This window comes from Plectropomus leopardus, chromosome 15, assembly GCF_026936395.1.
Source record: "Plectropomus leopardus strain MGB_pleo_1.0 chromosome 15, ASM2693639v1, whole genome shotgun sequence".
Taxonomy (NCBI): Eukaryota; Metazoa; Chordata; class Actinopteri; order Perciformes; family Serranidae; genus Plectropomus; species Plectropomus leopardus.
The window spans coordinates 26,145,021-26,166,504 of record NC_142190.1 but is presented as its reverse complement, the minus strand read 5'-3'; the positions used below and the strand labels follow the sequence as shown (position 1 = coordinate 26,166,504).

The window sequence follows — 21,484 nt, the reverse complement described above, 5'->3', positions numbered from 1 at the left end:
CAACCATGTTTCTTTTAAGTACCTAAATCCCTTTGTCAGTTCAGTCATTAATTCATAATATAACTTGTAGCGATTCGTTAAAAAAGATTATCCAACTTTTCTGTCATATACTTTCCCTGTTCTTTCTTGCCTGTTTCCAAGGTGCAATATTTTCTACAATAGACATGCAAGTGTGTTTGTAATAATTATGGCTAATTCTGGAGTATTATGGCAAATGTGGACCCACGGCATCATATTTAATATTTTCAGTGACAGAAATACTAAAAATGTAGGAAATGTGAGTGGGAGAATACTGTAGCATTAGTCATAATTTTATGGCAGCCGGTAGCCAAGAATCATGCTGGTTTTAGTTTAAAAAACAAAATCCTATTTTAACATAATTTTTGTCTCAAATGCATCAAGTACTCACTCAAAACGCTTTCCCATAAAAAGTAAAGAATGTTGTGACTATATAGGCCCTGTTTTGATTAAAAGTCACACGCTTCATGAAAAGTAAAACCCTACAATAATTTTTGTCGCTGCGCCCTTGTTTTATCTGCAGTACTCTTATTACCAACATGAGAAAATCAACATGCCACAAGAATTTCCTTGCAAGTTCTTGGACCAGTCATTTTTTGACTCTGCACCCTGTCCATACTGTTTATATCGAATCAATAAAAAATTATTGTTTCATTCAAAGCACATTCAGTCAATCGGTCAATCAGACTTTATTGGTATAGCACTTTTAATACAAGCAAAATTGTAACACAAAGTGCTTTATAGTAGACAGGCACATGGGTAAAAAGGCAAGACTTTGTAATTAAACAAAAAACTAAAATAAGAGTACTCTTGTTTGGCAAATACTAAACATTTTGTCAAAATATATTCAACTTTTTCTAATGAGGACAAGGTGATATGAGCATGCTTGGTGTTTTTTTTTTCCTTTTAGGTAATTCATTCCATTGCACGAGACAAATCGTATCTTAATTTATGGCACTGCTGCTATTCAAGGCTGATAGATGTTACTGCATACTGAGTGCACACCAGTGTAATGCTGAAATGTCCTTCTGGCTGGTATCTTCTGCAAAATATGATTCATAAAGGTTAAAAAAAAATGGGTTACAGCTGTTGTTTATTATATGTATTATTATATATTTATTATATTTGGTCGCATTTTGTCATTTTAAGTTCAATTTACAGGTGACATTCAGTCATTATCAAGCTTCACAGTGGATGGCTGCCTGTCCCTGTATTTATTCATGATTATTGATTATCTTGAATGTCAGTGTTGGCACCGTTGGGGTTTCTGCTATATTGCTACCATCCACCTGCTCATTTAATATTATTGGCAACACTCTGAAATATGTCAGTAAATGGTTGGCTTTTGGTTAAAGCATGTCTTTTCCTGTTTTTGTCATTTTGTGCTGTTTGGTTGCTCCCAGAGTTTAAATTTTAAATGCAGCCTATGTAGAAAAATCATTAGTTTTACAATTGAATTAAAAGTTTTTGGATCAAATTATTTTTTTTACTCAATGTCTGAGGGAGAACAATGTAGAAAGGAAAAGTGCGCATGTTTTGATCTGTGTATTTAGACTTGGTATGAGGTTCAGTTTAAATGTATTTGCTGCATAATGATGAGTATCCATGCACTGAACGTGGCCTTAACGCCTGAGGCTGTTTACCAATACATGAAAAAAAAAAAAGCTAGTCGCATGTCAGCTTCTTTCTCTCGTTAGTGACCGCTACACTGCGCTTTGTGTGATGGAGGCGTGAGCAGCGACAAAGACGGCAGGAGGAAACAGTGGAGAGGGTATGAGGGGTGATTAGTGCCCGAGGGCTTAGGGGAGAAGGAAAGAAATCATTGTCTGTATAGCCACTGTGTTGTATGTAGGGTAGGGTCTTTGTAAAAAAAAAAAAAAAAAATCAAACCAGTCTGATATTGAGTCAAACAAAACAAAACTTGTATACAAAGTTTTAACCACTAGGTGACGCAGTTAACTCAGCAGCAGCTCCTGAGTGGAACATAACAGCATGTCCCAACAGCTGGCAAGCGTCCAACTATCATGCAGAATTAAATCCATTAAATATGATGTTACATCATGTAAACAAACCAGGTAGCTGTGCATTTGAGATGGGACTGGAGACCTAACCAAATCAAAGACAGGCAAGTAGCCTACTTGCTGTCTTCCTGTGTTTGTATCTTTTAACAGAAACACATCTTTTATTGTGTGTGCTGTTTTATGTTGCCTTGCCCGGCTCACAACCTGTTAGATACTAGTGGCTTTGTTAGCTGAACAAAAATATAAATTGTTTTATTATTATTGTGTTATTGTATTGTATATATGGTGATATTGCTTATTAGTGCAGTACAAAGTGGATTTAGCGCTGTTAGGCTGCTGGCACAGGCTGCCGATGTAGGCTGCTTTTTCATTTGATAGAATATGTTGTCATGGAAAATGCTGTTTCAGCCGGTTTACATGAAATCAAACGGATTTAAGCTCATATAACCACAAATTGACCATACTTGTGTTGTATGCATTATGAAGAATGAATGAACTGTTCTTTTTACAAGTATCTGCAATCAGTGCTTACAATAATAAGCTGAATTTTGATAGTTGCAATTGTTTTTATCCATATGCAAACAATGAGGGAATGTGTTGAAAATAGATGCAATGCTTCCTGGCTGGTCAGTTCAGTGTTCATGATTGAGAAGCCAGAGAGGCACCGTACTCTCTTTGCAGTATTAGCGACTCCTACTGGTTGGATTGAATCCCTTTATGGAGGGGTATACTAATGGGCACTGTTATGGACAACTTGGATTTCAAAAGTCAGACTATCACAATACCATCTATTTTTCACAAGGACATTAATTCATAAACTTAGACAAATTGCTGTCATGCTGTACCTAAATATAGCATTTTGAAGCTGTAAAGCTGGTGTTGTTTTTGTTTGTTTAATTAGGATTTTTTCCCTGGTGCTTTAATATAGTTTTAGGGTTGCTCCCTGTATTTCTCTCTCTCTCAAACATAAACAGCAAGCGACTTTATAATCAGCACTGCTGCACTCAGGGTTTCCATTTTCCATTTTTTTTCTGTCTACACCGAATCTGTGACATGTGCACTTCTGTTAATTTCACATTAATTATAAGCAATTTTAATGTAACATTAAATCACAGTTTAAAAAAAAAAAATCATCAGTGAAGCAGCGGCTTTCATAACAGGTGGGTTGATGCGGGTTTTAAAAACCCATCAACCAACCAAAAGCATCACTAGTGCTAACAATTTCTGCTCGTTCATACCTGAACCGCAGTGCAAATAAGTGCTGCCACTCAGACAAGCTTTTCATGTACTCAGCTCCTATTCATATCAAACCCAGTATAATCTGGACGTCATTAATTCCCATTAAGACTCAACTCCTGCTGACTCCCCTTGCCGCCTTGTGGCACTAATCACCCTTCATAGCCCCACACTTCGCACGGTGAGGGCTGTGACTCCATGTCTGTGCATGAGGGAGGATGCTCAGAGCGAACCCAACCTTTCCAGACACCAGTGTGAAGTGACAGTCTGTGAGTTGTTCTCCTCTGCTCTGGATGGTACTGGGATATATTTTGGAAGAGGGGGGGGGGTGTCGGGCAGCAGCGACCCACCAGCACCACCGCCACTGAGCCTGACATGAATGACAAGTAAAAGAGCTCTTTCAAGCGCGCAAACAGCACAGGAATGTGCATAAGTCTGCTGGGCAGCACTCAGCCTCGTCAAAGCGACATTTTGGACCTTTTAGACCTACCTCGTTTTGTTTGTAAACACACAAACCTAGCAGAGAAGAATTTAGAAAGCCCTTTAATTTTCTGCTTTTAATTTCCAATTTCATTCCTTTTTTAAATTTTTTTTTTTTAAATTTTTGAGTGGGAGTGTTTTTGTTGGGAGTGTTTTTTTTTCTTTTGTCAAGCGTGAACAAGACAAACTTCTACCATGGCACTGGTTATGGAGCCTGTGAGCAAGTGGAGCTCCTGTCAAGTGGTTGACTGGATGAAAGGTAAGGCATCGGGCACGATCACAGCTAAACACTGATATCGCCAAACTGCGATTGAACACAGTGTTGCGCTGCGAGTCGAAACGCATTTCAGCACAGATTCAGCACCCGAGATGCCAAAAGAGAACAAAACACCTGCTGAGCCTCGGGCTTTTCGCCTCACAGGCGTGCGGCTGCGAAAGGCTTTTAATTACAGCCTTAAATCATTTGATCGATTTTTTTTCCCCAGGCTTTGACAATGTGGAGACCACTTGTCCGTTCACACCAACATGTTCTCCAGAGCCTAACACATTCAAACAGCACAGAGCGGTTTAAAACCTCTATTGTGTCCTGCGGTAGGTATTGTTAACGCGGTGAGGCTGAGAAACATAACGGAGAGCCAGTATTTACACGTGAATTATACCCCTTCTCTACAGATCTGGAGTCAGATTCTGTATTTCAAGTTAAAGACCAAGCTTTATGTGCAATTTATGAAGTAAGAGCTATCACAGCTCTACATTATGAGAGCCATCTGTGCCAAATGCTGATCCACAGATGTTCTAAGTCATTAAGAAGTCACAGCTGACAAGTAGCTTAACTCGTTTTAAAACCTCATAGTGCACTGAAGCCTAAGGTGATGCTTATCCGTTAGTATTTAAGAGTATATTAGCTAAGTTAGGCTTGCACAAGAGCATTTTAATGTAAGTCAGTGCATATCTTCAAATTTGGGATGCATCCAGCAGACCAATAAATGCTCATGCACAAATAGGATCCAGTTTGGTTATGTAGCACTCTGAAGGCCAACTGAGCATCGAAGACAGAAAGTAATGTTTTGACTAAACTGAGTGGTAAATAAAGGAGGCCCAGACATTCATTCTAAGTTGAAAAGCTCAAAGGGAAATACCACCTAAAATTCAAAATTCCAATATGTTATTTTCATGGTCTAGGGAAAGTTCAATCAATATTTGCGAACATGAGCTGCTCTTTCTTAAAGCCAGAAACCAGAGAAATTAGTCTCAAACTTGTGATGCCATTGGGTATAAAGTCTGGAGCTGCTCCATAGACAATGAGTGAAAGCCCGATTATATGAACCTACAAAATCTTTGTGTTTTTTTTTCATGTACCCAAATGAGCTTCATTATACTGTAATGTTTTCAGTTGTGAAAAAGAAGATGTAACCATGTACTCTGGGTGCTGTCAATGCCATCTAGAATATCCTTCCCAAATTGTTGTCAGCAGCTTCAAATTTTCTACCCAATGACATCACAAATTTGACACTGCTGAACATGTTTATTTATAGTTTTTGACTGCCTTAGACCATAGGGATAACATTTCTTAATTTTAAAAATGGGCATAATCCCCTTTTAATATAAAGTTATTTATATATATATATATATATTTAAAAATATATATCATTGATGTGATTTTGTAGCTGTGTTGGATGAGATATTCCTCCAAGGAAAAATTGTCTGTTTAAGACCTATAAATGGCCCACACAAATAAAACACTGTCAGGGCACAGATAACTCATTAGTGCTTTTTGTCTGTTTGCATTACAAAGTAACTGCCACTGGCGCTCCGTTACTGTCAAATATGTACAAGAAAAGCGGGGATGTTAAACTCAGTGGGAGGATGCTGTCCAAGTCTGTGTATTTATGTGTTAGTACAGTAATTGTTTCAGTAATGTGTGTTGTTTTGCAGAGCCACGTGCTCACGTGTCAGGCCACAGCCCTTCAGAGATGCTCCAGATGAAACATACATCCTTACAGCCTCGACGCACACTCACACCCTCTTAGTCATAATTCTAAGCCTGTAGGTCTTTTTCTGCTGGCTCAGACATATTATGATTGCAAGGATCAGACCTCTCTTAGTGTGTGTTGTGTGTTGCAAATACCTGAATCTGGTGCTGCCTTTTTTTTAAAACAGGGCTTTTTTTGTGTGCTCGGCAAAGACCGCGTTATAGCGTCACAGAGGATTTATACAGACAAAGGAGACCCGGGATGTGGTTAAATGCAAAGACAGAACGGCCACAACAGTTCAAATGAGATCTGAGATGATCTGTAAATAAGCTGCCGCAAGTGAGAAATATCAGGAGCGAGGAGCGGAGATTGGATATGAGAGAGGGCTCTTCAGTGTCCCACATCTGACAAGTGGAGCAGAGAGGATTCTGTGCCCAGAGCCCAGTAATGGTAATTTAAAGTGAGGGACAGAGTGGCACTGAGAGACACTAAAGGGAGAGGAAACGGAGAGGGGGGTTCATTCTTGTCTCAGCTCTTCAGGACTGGCAGCGTTTCGTCGTTAGCATTCACAGGTTCCATTATTAGCATACAGCTCCGTGATGTCACTGGAGGCCAAATAGGGGCACCCTGTGACCTTCCCACAATCCCGCTCTCCAACCTCCCCCCCGGTAGTGTTTTGTTTGAGCAAGACGCCCTATTCCCAGCTGTGACAAAGACGCTTTAAAGAAGAGGGCCTCGTCACAAAAGAGAAAAGAATTCCAGCTTTGAGATCAAATTTGTTCTCAAAGAAGCGTCTGTGTAAACACACACACACACACACACACACACACATATATATATATATACATTTTCAGGATTGTTTTCATGAATTGTGTGTGTTTTGAGGCACACGTTTAATGCGGGCTTAGTATAATCTCTTTACTGTTCCTGGCAGGGTGCATTAACATAATTCATGTTTTGTGACCAGCATTGTATTTATTCTTTTTCAGTCTTTTCTTGCACACATGAGTCACTGACAGCGATCAATGACAAGTCAGATTAACAGAAATCCATTTTAGCAGCCTTATATGTGTCCCTTACCTCACATTACCAGTGGATTATCAAGAATGGAGATCAGGATGTGTCAGTGCTGCGCTTTTAATTTCTCCTCAGCGTGCCTCATAATCTGGTCCGTACATGTCATGGGCAGGAAAATTGATGCAGCAGAGATTAGAGCAATCAGCATAGTCAAAGCTACCCCAGCTAGAAGGTCTTTCTAGTGCATGATGTTACGGTCAGAGTAGGACAAGTATGAAACAAGACATTTCAGTTTGAAACTTGCATGTTCATCTCATTTTTTGTGTCTTGCTCTCAAATTTCAAATATAGTAACCTTCATTTACACCCATCAAAATGATGCTTTGTGATGCTATACAATACAATATAAAAATGATTAATATGGTTTTTTGTATCGTTGCTTATGAAACCAGCAGACAGATTTTTCAGCTAGATATCTCATGCTACCATCACTTTTTAGAAAGCATCATCTCCTCTCTCCATGTATTTCTTTATTTGGTCCTGTGGTCATCCCTGCCAAAACCCTGCTTCATGGTTTCTATGGCAACACGGGGAATACTTCATTGACATAATGAGTCTCAATTAACTTGGTAAAGAGGCCGATTAGTTAAGCCTTTAAATTTGATGCAAAACCATGAAACTCCCTATGTTTCCTCTCCACCGTTTAGCTGCCAGCTGAACCAGATCTGAATGCTTGATCAGGTTTAGGCACAGCACTGAGTCACATGTATGATTGGTCCACAGCGATGAGAAGACGAGATGAGCAAAGAGTTGTCAGTGTTTGTGTGTGTGTGTGTGTGTGTGTGTGTGTGTGTGTGTGTGTGTGTCTGTCCCTCTTACCGAGAAGATGGAGACAGACCGAGTGTATAGAAAAAGCCCTACAAGGCTACTCTCTCTGTCTTCAGTGGTTTAAGGATAGCTGGTTAGCATTCAGAGCCCTTTCTAGTGAAATTCACCTATACATATACATGTTTATACACATATATGAAGATTAGACAATTTATTTGTCAGCCAACATGGCAGCTATTTTAATAATTGATTAAGTCATTTATTAAAGCAAAAATGCTGACAATGTACAGCTCCAAGCCTTTAAAATGTTATTAGTACTGGTTTTAGTGCTACCATAAACAGAAGTTCTGCATGTTGTTTGTGTATGTGGTTTCTCGGCAGCTGTAGCTGCTGCAGCAAGATAAATATTATATATGCTATATCTCTATTAACTGTAATAGTTTTTGTAAAGTGTCATTATATAATAAAAAATGTTGTAGTACAATATGTCGCCTGTCAGTCATGTGGGCACTTTTCCTCCGAGGTCTTTGATCATATGCTGGCTCCCTAAATTGCCACTCAGTCATCAAAACTTTATGGACCCCTGATTTTTGTTTCAAAATGCTCTAAAATAGTCAGTTTAGCTTCTCAGTTTCTAAGAATTTCTCCTGGGCAGGAATTTGCCCCAGACCCCCCCTGGAGGGTGGAGTCACAGACCAGGAACAGGCAGGCGATCTAGAGTTTTCATGTCCCCTCTTTAGTGTTTAAGGGCTGTTACCATCAGGCAGACGGTACAGGGTGCCATCCCTCCAGATCATCTGTGCCCACAGTACTGCACTGTCAAACAAACTGTGAGCAAAAATAACTGAATCTCTGTGTGTGAGGATGCTGCACCTTATGATGTCTGTTGTCTGTTTATTCATCTGATGATTGCTGTCCGGTACACAATGGATTTTCTAAAGGACTAATATATTTATAAATATATATCAATCTTTTAGAGGTCGACAGATTATCAGGGCTGATATTTGGCATTTTGCAGATTATGTGTATGGGCATTTTATTTTAATGATCGCCCATAAAATTGATTAAATAAAAAGTGCAAAGAAAGTGTCAGCATGGGAGGTTCTTTTACTTTGTCACAGAGCTACTTTTATTTATTGATTTTTCATTTAAATTTTCTCTTGACTTTATACAAAAAGTTTCTGGGAACTTGTTGTATTTGATGTTGGAACATTTCAGTTTTGATTAAACGTTTGGTAAATGTTAAATGCATTTAAACAAAGTTTTGTGTTGGAGTTTGTTATATTCCATATTCTAAATATTGACTGAATTATTAAATTTTTTACTGTAAAAGCGTATCAGTTCCAAATATCGGTTATCAGTCTCACTAACTACTACTAATCGGTTTTGATATTGGCCCTAAAAAAATAATATCAGTTGACTCCTAACCTCTTTATCTGTGTCAAGGATGTAGATTAAATAGATGATTACGACCCTGAATCAGCACATTGATCGATACTGAAAAAAAACAATAGCAGCCCTTGAATTGTTTTTTTTTAGGTGAATAGTTTGCTTGAAATGAAAGTAAATTAAAAAAAAAAAGTAAAAAAAATGCATTCCAGTGCAACGCCTCTGATATAAATGCACATTTGCAGATTACATGCAATCTTTGTTGTTAATGTTAGAAGGGTTCATTTTTGGGAATTCTTGAGGTTTGTGATGTTTTTGTATTAGATTGAAATCTTGTATGTCCGGCCTCCTGTGTATACTGTATTGATGCATGAGTTAGTGCAGTTTTAAACCTCCCTTTATAAGGTGAAAATCGTTGAAGGAGACAGGAGACGCAGATTCGGTTTGTTTTAGTCTGCTGCACTTTATCGACTGCTTCGCCGAAAGACTTCACACCTGCTGCAGCAGTGAAAGATGTAACACAAGCTGAGCACACACACGCAGCCCCCTTTTTAGTTGAAAGCTTTTTCTAGTTAAAAGCTGAAACTGCACCTCAGGACTGTTGAGGAGGAGGAATCTGTCAGATTTCTTACTTGACATGGACACTTTCACACTTCAGACACAACAAAATATAACCTGCGCTCACACTTTACAGATTTACAGCACATATTTTGGCAAGAAAAGCAATATCAAGCCCTATTAGAACATCTAATGCAAATAGAGGTTTCATAAGGAATCTCTGATACTGCCAGCAAACTTATTTTTCATGTTGTCGTGCTGTGCTGAAAGTTTTTCCTGTCGTCCTGTGTGAATCCCTCAGGCCTGGACGACTGCCTGCAGCAGTACATCAAGACCTTTGAGAGGGAGAAAGTAGGGGGGGACCAGCTGCTGCGTATCACCCACCAGGAGCTGGAGGATTTGGGAGTGTCCAGAATCGGCCACCAGGAGCTCATACTGGAGGCTGTGGACTTACTTTGTGCTTTGGTGAGTCCAAACTTCCCACACTGTCTTCCCACTACTCTGTTCTGCCACCTCAGAGTCTCAGACCACTGCTGTTGGATGAAATATCTGCAGCACATTTGGTGCCTCATAAAAAAAATCACTGGATTAACCCCAAAAACATGGAGTTGTCAAGATAGAAAATAAGGTTGTTTTTTTTAGTCATGAAAAAGTGATATTTTGGATATGTAAAATTTCCGCTGATAGTGATGATGTTTAGCCGTATAAAGTGCATAAAGCTATCATCCGCCAATCATGTCAGGGATAGGTGAATTTTCGTTTGGGAAAATGTTTCAGGCGTCAGTTTTTAAACATCACAGCAAATCTACCAGAGATAATAATCTGATCAAAGTATCCTCTACGGGCAAATCTTACAGGCGTCATTAGTGCTGACGCGGATTACAGCATCCTCTTGAAGTGATTTCTGCTCTTAGTCTCAGAAACATAAGTTTCGTGTGTGTCAGCATGATAAACTGCCGCTCTTGATGACTGCACTAATGTGCTGCTGATGTAGTGAAAGCTCAATATCTTTACTTGTAACTCCACGTGTCACTGCAGCAATCTCAGACCTGTGTTACTTGTGATTTGGGTCGCCAGGGTCACAAGGACATAAGATAAACCAGCGATGATCTAACCTGTTCAGGAGAGAACCTGGAAGCTTCGGATAAAAGAAGGTGACACATTCAATTAGGTCAAAAACAATGCGATTTAGTCCAGTGGCTCTCAACCTGATCCCTAAATTGATACACATCAGGGCATGGACAGTTACGTGATAGGATTTCTGTTCTATTCTTGAGAAGATTTTGGTTGTCAGATGATTCAGACCAATTATTAGTTTGTTGTGAACAACAGTTGAGATACACGTAACTGTGGAGGAAGTGCAACCAATCAGAATAGTCATTCTTCTGACTCTTACTCACATCGGGCTCAATTTTAGAAAGAAGATAAACTTTTCTGTATTTTTTGGGGGATCCTCTTGGAACCCACACAAGGACTCCTGGTTGAGGACCACTGATTTAATCAAAGAATAAAATCATATTCACCCAGAGGTTGGATGGCATCACTTATAATGATATGCACCTCTCTCGTCGACTTCATTTTCAAATGCACTAACTCTGAAATCTGCAAGTAGAAGTACAACAAGAAGTATTAGTGGAAAAAAATGTGCTCTGGAGAAAATAGGTTTTTCCAACTATTCATTGATGTATTTCTCTGCTTGTTTAAAGTTAAGGATGTTTATTATTTGGCTTCTTATTAGGGCCGCAACTAACAATTACTGTTGTTATCAACTTATCTGCAGACTTATTTTGTTCATGAATCATTTGGTGCATTAAATGTCAGAAAACATCGCTGTTACAATTTCCCAGAGCTTAATGCAACCTCAAAGAATACTTTTGTTGGACGATAAGTTACCCCTGAAATGACTGCGATAACCGATTGTCATTTTAAGACCATTTCATGCTGCTGATATATAATGCTACTGTAACAGCATAATAATGCAAACCCTTTCAAAGAGCAATGAACTTTTTATTCGACCAGAAATGACAGCAAACTACGCCTCAGCATGTTATTTTATCTGTCCATTCAACCTAAATGTTGCAACCACATTTTATAATGGTCAGTAAATCCTGCTGCATCACGTTGGCTCAAATGTTGGTGCACTCTGTGTGAACAAGTGCACATGCAAACACAAGGGCAATACCATGTGATATATGAACATGAGCTCGATTGTTTTTGCTGAGCTCGATAAGTTGTTGAAGTTGTTTTCGTGACAGGCTTACGGATAAATAAGCCTGTAAATCAGAGAAATGCAGCAAATTCCCAAATCGGAGAAGCTGCAAGTAGGCGATATTTGGTGTTGAGGTAGAACATTTAAGGAATTGAACTCCCCACAGCACTTAACAAGTGCAGTTTGATTGAAGTTCAATGGAAATTTAAAGCTCTCTCTGTATTTGAGAAATATTTTTTTATGAGTTGGTTGTTATCATCCACCTGCTGAATCATTATTTTAAGATACTGTAATTTCCGTCTTTTCAGACCCGTATTTTGATTTTCACAGTCAAACAATCAAAGTATACATGGATGTTAATGCTGAGCATTGATCACACATTTTAAGCTCTCCCGAAATGCACATCTGTGGTGGTGTTAAATGTGACCAGTTAGACTGAGGAGACAGAGAAGAAGAAGATAGTAAAGGATTTATGAGAAGTAGGAATGAAGGAGAGCGGGTGGAATAGAGATGAAGATGGGTACGTGTCAGCCCAAGAGACACATACAGTACAGAGACTGGATGGAGATTTAGTGGACTGAGGTCACAGATGCAATCTGAATCTAAAGTCCTCTCATCCTGCATCGCTGCACGGGGGGCCTTGCTTCAGCCCCAAAGCTCCTTATGTAACTGGGATTTAGTTTTAAGTCTCGCAGGCACTGCTGTATTGAATATGATTAGTGGCCCTCCTGCCATGCTCTCCCCTCCCAAGAAACTCTGACGTGACAGACGCCCACTGGCCCCCTCGTGCAGTTTGGTGGACGGAGTAATGAGTGTTACGCTATCTCTCGACATGCAACGTGACAGATGCAGGGGAGCGGGGCCGGGTGGATGGGTCAGTGGTTTCATTCCTCTTTCTGTTTGTCAAAGGGCAGTGTCTTCTGTAGTGTGACAAGGTGCGCGCCTCTGTCAGTGATCTGTTTTATTCACAGAGCAGTTTCAGTCTCCACACTGGAGAAATTCTTGGAATGCATCACACTTAAAACAAACACTGACAAACTGGTCAAACAGAGTGAGTTTGCTCTCCTCTCTCCTCTAGAATTACGGGCTGGAGACTGAGAATCTGAAGACTCTTTCTCATAAGCTCAACGCATCTGCTAAGAACCTGCAGAACTTCATCACAGGCAGGAGGCGCAGCGGCCATTATGATGGCCGAGCCACGCGCAAGCTGCCCAACGATTTCCTTACCTCCGTGGTGGACCTGATTGCTGCAGCCAAAAGCCTCCTGGCATGGCTGGACAGGTGAGATTTGCAAAAAGATGCACCTGTAATACATTTAATCATGTTAAGAGGCATGTGTTAACACTTGGATACATACATAAAAGTCATATGAAAAAAAAGCCCTGCATTTACTGTATTATTTTATTTATTCTTTTTTTTTTTGGCTAAGTTGTTTATTTGTGGTGATTTCTCATTAGCTCTTACGCTAATGAGAAATCATTAGCGTAATCATAATTGTTGTGATCATCCTGATCACAACAATTATGCAAATTCAGCCAATCACTGTGTATTCTGCGCAACCTTGCAATTTTGTCCAATCATCACAACTTAACCACAAATTTGTCTTTTTAAAATAAAAAAGTCTCATTTCATTGTACAGTGGCACACAGCATATTGATTCTCTCTTTTTGTCTCTCTCGCTCTCATTTTTTTTTCAATTCTATTTGCTTTATTGTCATGAATGTTTGTAAAACAAAATTGTCAAAGCTTCAGATACCATTAAATGATGATATAAATAAATACAAGAAAAAAAATCAATAATGATATTCAAATCAACAGCAATCCATTGGGTAAAAAAATAAATGCATAAATAAAAAGTGCTAGAACTCTCTCTCAGTTGGGAGCCCTGAAGTATACACATGTACTTAGGCTTGGATTTTGAGGCAGAAATAGCCTCTCTGGATTGCACTGGATTTGAAACGATGGACTTTTTAAATGTGACGTTTTCTTTACATTTACTGAATAACATACAGCAGATTCTATAAAAACCTGCTCCATGAAGGAACAAGACCATCATATTTATGTAGCATCATGCATTGGTTCATGTTGTGTGGTTTGGGATTCTTGTCTTTTTTTTTCTTTTTTTTTTTTAACTACAGACCAGTTTTGTTTTAAATGTTTTGTCCATGACCAATCAGCTGACAAGAAAAGATGAGTAAAGGCCTTATATAAGTAGACTTTGACGGGGTGGCCAAAAAGGCACTGAGCAAGTCTATTTATATGTTGCTTTATCCCTTTGCTTCTCTGCGGGATTGTGCCAATGTGTGTGTTTGCATCTGTTTGTGTGTGTCTGTTTGATGAATTTGGAAGTTCAAAGCAGACAGCGTTCAACAGAAATAACAAAGTGAATTGCTGTTTCTTTTCCCATAGGCAGTCATAAAGGCATCTATCCTAATTAAAATTCAATAACCGACGTTTCATTTTCATGTTTGGATGCGTCATCACTGACAAAATTACACTTTGCAGTTCAAATATGACTCTGGAGTCATGTTTAATGTACTCTGGAGAACAGAAAGAAATGTGGAAATTTAAACTAAAGCAGTGATTGTTAGGTTGTGTCGAGTATATATTGGTGAGGAACCCTTAAAGGCACAGTTCAGCCCCCAAAAGTACATATTTTTCCTCTTAGCTGTAGTGTTATTTATCAGTTGAGACTGCTTTGGTGTGAATTGCAGAGTGTTGGAGATATCAGCTGTAGAGTGACTGCCTTCTCTCCAATATAATGGAACTAGATGCTGCTCAAAGAGCCAAAAAAATGCATTTGAAGAACTCAACAGCAATGTCTCTTTCCAGAGGTCATGACCCGGTTACTTGAGATAATCCAAAGACCTTATTGTGAACAGTTTCATATAGGAACTATTTTCTTTTACTGAACTACACCCACCAACCCAATCACTGTGCAGAACAAAATTTGCATCTACTGCTAGCTCAACTAGCACCACCGCGCTAGCTAACACCACTAGCCAAGGAGGACACCATTCATTTTTACATCTGGCACTGTCATGAGCAGGAGCCTCTTGTCCATGGGTAGATGCACGCTTCTCGGGCGGTAATTCCAGAAATAATGCAATCCTGATGCATGTGTATGTGTGCTGATGTATACCCTTGTTTGTCTGTAAATGTTCCCACAGATTTACCAGTGATTTAGTCTCATAGGAAGAATGATCTAATGGTTCATTCCAGGTGCTCCTTCTTTTTCAGGTCTCCATTTGCTGCGGTGGCAGATTACTCCGTGACCAGAAACAACGTCATCCAGCTGTGTCTTGAGCTCACTACAATTGTACAACAGGTAAAGACATTGTGTAGCCGAGTATAATATTACAGCTCAAGCTCAAGTTTTCTCTCAAAAAGTAACCTGATTCCCCACATGAAAGTATTATGATGAGCAAAAAATGCACCTTTACTAAAAGGTTTTCATATATTTAGTAGTTTTAGAAACCTCTTCATGTCATATATACAGTGTATGTGCATATGTTTTTAAAAGCTGAAGTTCAGAAAATAATTTATTGTGCTTGATACATGAAAAAACTGAAGCAGCATCTCACTTAATTCCTTGTATACACATCCAATCCAGAGCGAGAGCACAGCTCCTATTTTTTTGCACACATTGCATCAATATAAGTATTCAAACAGGAGTAAAGATTAAAGGTTTAAACAACAGCAGGCGCACAACGTTCTGCAACTGTTCAAACTTCATCGGTCACTGATATGAGAATGGGATGTTCATTCTAATCATGCGCAAATGTTCTCGTTTTATAAATTGCAACTGTCAGTGCTTGTGAGAAATACATATTTAAATTTGCTATAAAAGAGAACTACATATAACAAGTTTTTCACTCATCAGATATGCTGTCACGTACATCAGTGCCGCATTTTAGATATTTACAAACTAACGAAGCTGCAGTGCAGATGAAATGTTTCAAACTCATAACAGATTCAGTTTTAATATTAGTGTTTTTGTCTTTGTCCTGAACATAATGACGAGCACAGCTAGCCCTGTGCGACCCTGAAAGATCAGTAAATAATGACAGACACGATGCTTAATAGGTTTTAGGACAGTCTCTGTTGAGAATAATGTTTATATAGAGTTAAGAGAAAAATGTAAGTGGGAAAAATTGAAGGTGGGAGTGAAAGAGGGAGAGAGTTGAAGGCCGAGAGAGGAAGACTGGCAGAGAGAAAAAGAGAGAGAGAGACATGCCTCCGCAATGGTGATTCATTTGTTTTGTGTTTGTGCATGCCTGTGTGGGAGTGTTGGGGGTTATAGGTGCCAAGCTGCTCGGTTTTTGCTTACATCCACCTACAGCCGAAATGCCAATAATAACTCCATTTTGACACATTCTCTTGAGGTAACAGTGCTCTCTGAATGTTCCCCAGGACTGCTCTGTGTACGAAACGGAAAACAAAATCCTGCATGTGGTGAGTTTCAGACTTTATCACACCGGATCGGATGTAAATAAAGTGATAATGCAGACACTTTTAAGATAATACTCATCCCTAAAATGTCCTCCCCAGTGTAAAACTCTGTCTGAGGTGTGCGACCACATTATCTCCCTGTCCTCGGATCCCATGGTGTCCCAGGCTGCACATTTGGAAGTTGTTCAGCTCGCCAACATAAAATCCACTGAAGGACTGGTAAGACCCTCAGTCAGACTTGCACAGTTTATGTGGGTTGCTCATTGGTCATCCTACCCAGTGTGTCAGTAAAGGATGGTCTGTGTAAATTACAGGCTGCTTAATTACACAGTAATTGCAAGAAATAACTAACAAATTACCCAGCAATATTTATATAAGAGGAAATGGTTGTAGTGCAATAACTGAGAAAATTAATATTTAACATTAAAAAGAGATTTTCAAGGTATTATATTGGTATTAATTGTAAGTTGGTGATATATAAGTACTCAGTTAGGACTTGTGAAGCTAATATAATAGCAGGTACTTGGTGAGTAATATATATTTTCAGCCCTAATACTGTAAAATCTACTTTTTACTAAATAGTTTCCACAACAAAGATGTTATTGTTGCTACCTTCCTATTGCCTGTTCATTGTTGTGAGCACTGCATAGGTGCACGTGCATCCTGTGTTCAGGAGAACACAGGGGACATGTCCCGCTTAATATTTAGAACATGTGCATTTGTCCTTTCCAATAAAAACAGGACTTTTATTTTGACAGATTTTAAGACATTTACACCATAAATTGGTGTAGAAAAAGTACCAATTTGTGCATAAAAAAGTGCCAGAAGGCAGAAAATTAAATGGTTGATGGTTAAATGTTTCTGCACGGGGACCCATAAACCCCATGGGTGTCCCTCAATGTTTAAACAAAGCCTACACCCTTGGTGAACTGTTTGTATGAAATAATCACTACTTTCCATGTAGCAAATTAAGTAGTTATAATTCTGCAATTTCACTGCAATTCCGTTTTTCATAGCCTATAAATTGTACCCTTATTTGCATACATGCCAGTAGTTATAGCTGTATCATAAAGACAGTTAAGAAAATGTCATTAGATATTACTTGTTTTGAAAGCACGCATGTTATTTTGCAGCTTGTAAAGGAAAAGGTTACCACAAGTTGCATACATAAGTGACTCAACCAGCATCACACCACGCAGACTCACTTTCATGGTAAACACAATATGTAAAAAAAAAAAGAAAAAAAAATGCTCAATATGATCCCATACTTGGCACCTGTACATAAGCAGGCTTTCAGTATACTTTTCAGTATGCTTGAGTTTCGTTTAATATGTTTAAAAATTTCAAGATTTTAAATTGTTTTCCAGGTTTGATGAAATAACAAAGGATAAAGCTACCCAGAAAAGTAAAGTACAAAACTACTCGTTCTAATAATGCTGGATGATGGTGAAACCTGCTAATTACAGAAATCACAGCAGCATGACTTTTGACAGCATATTGACTTTTGTGTGATTCAAATATGGCATGTGCAAATTATCTTGCAGCATGTATCTCACTCAATGTAAAATTAGTTAATTTAGTTGCTTAATCACTAATACTAACCTTGCCTGATTGTTGTTGTTGTTCAACTCTTTCTTCTGTAGGTGTTTTTGGGGCAGGACCAAGGGGACAGGCTATTTACTGGAAGGGCTGGCTGACCCAAATTAGAAAAAAACATATTGCTAACTTACCCCTTGAAATATCAAGCCATGCAAATAGTTTGGATTCTATTTCCTAGGTTTAGAACTCCTAAAAAATACATGAGACAACATAACCCTAATGCATTCTGGGTGAGGGTAATGTCATTTGAAAAAATTGCGATAAATCACTCTGTTACTGGGGTTAATACAAAGTCCTTGCAGTTAACAGTTTTCATCCGGTTGCCCAGAGTATCTGGGATGTTGTCTGGAAAGACAAGTGGCTTTTGAATTTTTAAACTGGCACTTTTTACATGAGTCACGGTATCATTTCACATTCTAAAATAGTACGAATATTGCAGTTAAACATGAAGACTGTGTGCTGCTGTACTGTCCAGTATCTAATGCAGCTCACTGTCCCAAAACTGGGTTTTGCTGAGCTTGTGGGCATATGAGTCAGCCAGTAAAATGCAACATAAAAAGAACATGTTGTCCATGCTGAAATTAAGAAAATACAAAACGCTTCAATTTTCAGATTATGTGCAACAAATAACTCTTTGCTCTTACTTTTGGGACAAGCTGTAGATCGTGTGTTTAGCAGCAAAGAAGACATTTTTTATAGCCGCCACTGTATAACCACCAGCACTTTGTTGGACTCCATCTTCGCACTGACCTACACTCAGACACGAGCGCCCTGCTTGGGGCCACAATAAAAGCCCCACCCCCACACAAATGCTAGCAGGGGGCATGGAAGTTCTCTCATCCGTTCAGTGAGACCTGAACACAACAGTGGGCCAAGTGGCCTAAAAATAAATCTCTTCCACTCATCTTGAAGACTGGCATGCTGCCTCTGTGTGTCCATGTGAGTGTTTGCGTGTGAGAGAACGTGTGTACTCACGCACATCTGTGCGGAATGGGTGTTTGTGTGTGTATGTATTTAAGTGCATTTTTAATGCCCTTTAGACCCCTTTAATTAAAAACTTTTAGCTTTTTATGCAACAGACAAATGATATTTGCAGATAAATAATCTTCCACGTTTGATTTAATCTGCTCAAAGGAGCATTTAAGTGAGATTCACAACATGATATTACCTCAGATTGTGCCGTGTATGTTTGAAAAGTACACCAATGTGATATTTAAGGAACTTCCTGTAGTAAATTTAACATTTGTCCAACACAACAAATCTGAGCTCAGTATGAAAAACCATCAAATCTTTCACTGCTGTGTAAAAAAGTTTAGATAAATCTAAACTCCTACCCATTTTGCTCTCCAAGCAGATTAAACAAATGCTATGATTTGCAAATATGTGACCCTGGTCTGTTCTGCAAATGGATGTGTGGCTGAGTCGAGATGCATTGCGTTATAGGAGCCTTGTGTTTAAGTTTGCTTTAAAATGAAGTAATTTATATTCCTGCTATCTTCCCTCAGGGCATGTATATCAAATCGACATATGATGGTTTGCATGTAATCACCGGGACAACGGAAGGAGTAAGTACAAGCCTCTTTGTGTTCAATTGTATAGATTTTGACCTCACTGCACTGCAGCATAATACAGAAGAGTTTGGTGTGTCACTTATGGTCAAATCACAGTAAGCCCTGTTGTCGAGCTGCAGTTAATGTCCCTGCCTCTCCGTCTCTCCATCAGTCTCTGGCTGATCGCTGTAAGAAAATCCATGCTGGAGATGAAGTCATTCAGGTCAACCATCAGACAGTGGTAAGAAAACACTTTTATTCTATGTGCTTCTCATATTTGCTGTCTGAATTTGCATAAGATTCTTTTATATGCATTTTGCATTTGCAGATTCTTTATGCAAATGTCTGTTTAATTCATCCACGCCTGTTCTGTCCACAAAGAAATACCTGCCTCAGATAATGTGAACACGCTGTGAATGTGTATGTGGTACCTTTATACACATTCATATCTGTATTGCAACAGTGAGCCACCACAGCACTACTGGACTTGTTAGAGTATAAGTGGATGGCTGTAGTGCCTCTTGTATGATTTTGAGGATGTGGATATTTTACTCTTTCTGGATGGATATGTGTCTTTGGCTGTCACAGGGTCAGTTGAAATCGTTGAACTTGTGCTCAGAAGAGCACTACAGTCCATCAGGAGGTACCTGCTTAGGGCCCTTAAGAACTCTGGCCAAAATGCAGTGTTTTCAATGTTATTACTGTCGGTAACGTTTAAACTGCTAGACACCCAGGGTGTATTGTAGGTGTCTAGTGGGTTGGTGGGTTTCTGCGTTCTCTGAGATACACTGTAGAGAGATAACAGGAAACAAAGGAAAGAGGGATGGGAAATGGCCCCCAGGAAAGGAGCTCCACCTTGCAGCAAGTTTTCCCAGTGGCCACTCACAGTATTGCAGTGAAATAATCCACTGCTGCTCAAAAAGCATCTGCCCCATAGACCACCACTGAGAGAGATGTCTGTAAAACTTTTGACAGGACACACTGAACTTCAAACAAGGTCTATAATGCATATTTATATTATGAATTGTTTGTCCGTTTTTCCTCAAGCTGAGAGAAAGTGATTGAAAAATCTGTGACATCATCACAAAGTCTATGAGCAGAGCAGAAACTCGTGTGCGGGGCCAGCGGGAGAAACACTAATGAGCATAACCAGTGGGCCGTATATTGCAGAAGTAAACCCAGAAGCTAGAAACTTTTTGGGTGTACGCGCCAGGCGAGCAACTACTTTAGAATGAATGGGCAACAGTCAGTATCTTGGTGTTATTATGTATTTATAAATCTATTGTAATGGCATGCAATAAAGGTCCTTGGTTGGGGATGTTGCCTTAAATCCCCTGACCACCAGGGACTCAAAAGTCTTCTTATTTTGATTAAAAAAAAAAAAAAACAGTGGTCGGAGAAGTACACAGATCTTTTTCATAAGTAAAGGTAGTAATACCACAGTCTGAAAATGCTCACTTACAAGTAAAAGTCCTGCATTCAAACTCTCACTCACATGTACAAAAGTACTAGAATCAAAATGTACTCAAAGTACAAAAATGTAAAAGTACTTACTATGCACAATGGCCAATTTCAAGATAATATATTATATTACTGGATAACTACTTTTGCATTTATGTGTTCATCACTTTAATGCTACAGCTATTTACTTCTTATCCTGCTCTGTAGTTTAACTTATTATAATAAATCTTCATTCATTAGTTGATTATACTTTGTATTAATAATCTGAATCTGCAATGAAACTGATGTTATCTGATAAATGTAGTGGAGTAGATATATTAAGTGGCATAAATGGAAATACTCAAGTACAATGCAAGTACCTCAAAATGATGGGCTACTTAAGAACATTACTTGAGAAAATGTACTTAGTTACATTCCACCACTGTAAAGGTGTGTGGTGACCATAAATTATTCTCTACTGTGCTGTGTTCAACCTCAAAGGAGCACTAACCAGACAGAAATAATTGGCCGGTCACGTCACTGGTCTTTGAGACAAAACTGCACAAACTGCCTGTTGCTGTTGTACATAGCATTGCATAAATCTAGTGGAAATGAAAGCAAAAACTTCCAGTGGTGCACAATTTAAATATAGCATCCTTTGTCTAAAATAATTGCTACTTGTGTATGCAACAGCCAGACGTATGGTAATTGCACA

The 21,484-nt window shown here is 39.0% G+C and overlaps 1 protein-coding gene across 6 annotated transcripts in view; it reads left to right on the top strand.

Moving 5' to 3' along the window:
- The first annotated feature begins 3,484 nt into the window (after positions 1 to 3,484).
- Positions 3,485 to 21,484, top strand: part of LOC121952636 (connector enhancer of kinase suppressor of ras 2-like) — a 40,499-nt gene continuing 22,499 nt past the window's right edge. For 2 of the 6 annotated variants that reach the window (XM_042499430.2, XM_042499432.2), the window contains exons 1-8: positions 3,485 to 4,014; positions 9,821 to 9,984; positions 12,807 to 13,009; positions 14,969 to 15,056; positions 16,142 to 16,183; positions 16,280 to 16,399; positions 19,285 to 19,344; positions 19,502 to 19,570. In XM_042499430.2, the coding sequence (XP_042355364.1) occupies positions 3,951 to 4,014; positions 9,821 to 9,984; positions 12,807 to 13,009; positions 14,969 to 15,056; positions 16,142 to 16,183; positions 16,280 to 16,399; positions 19,285 to 19,344; positions 19,502 to 19,570 (810 nt within the window). In that variant the 5' untranslated portion in view covers positions 3,485 to 3,950. Of the gene's footprint in view, positions 4,015 to 9,820; positions 9,985 to 12,806; positions 13,010 to 14,950; positions 15,057 to 16,141; positions 16,184 to 16,279; positions 16,400 to 19,284; positions 19,345 to 19,501; positions 19,571 to 21,484 lie in introns of all 6 variants that reach the window. The other 4 variants (XM_088088919.1, XM_088088920.1, XM_042499429.2 and 1 more) reach the window with 3 other exon arrangements.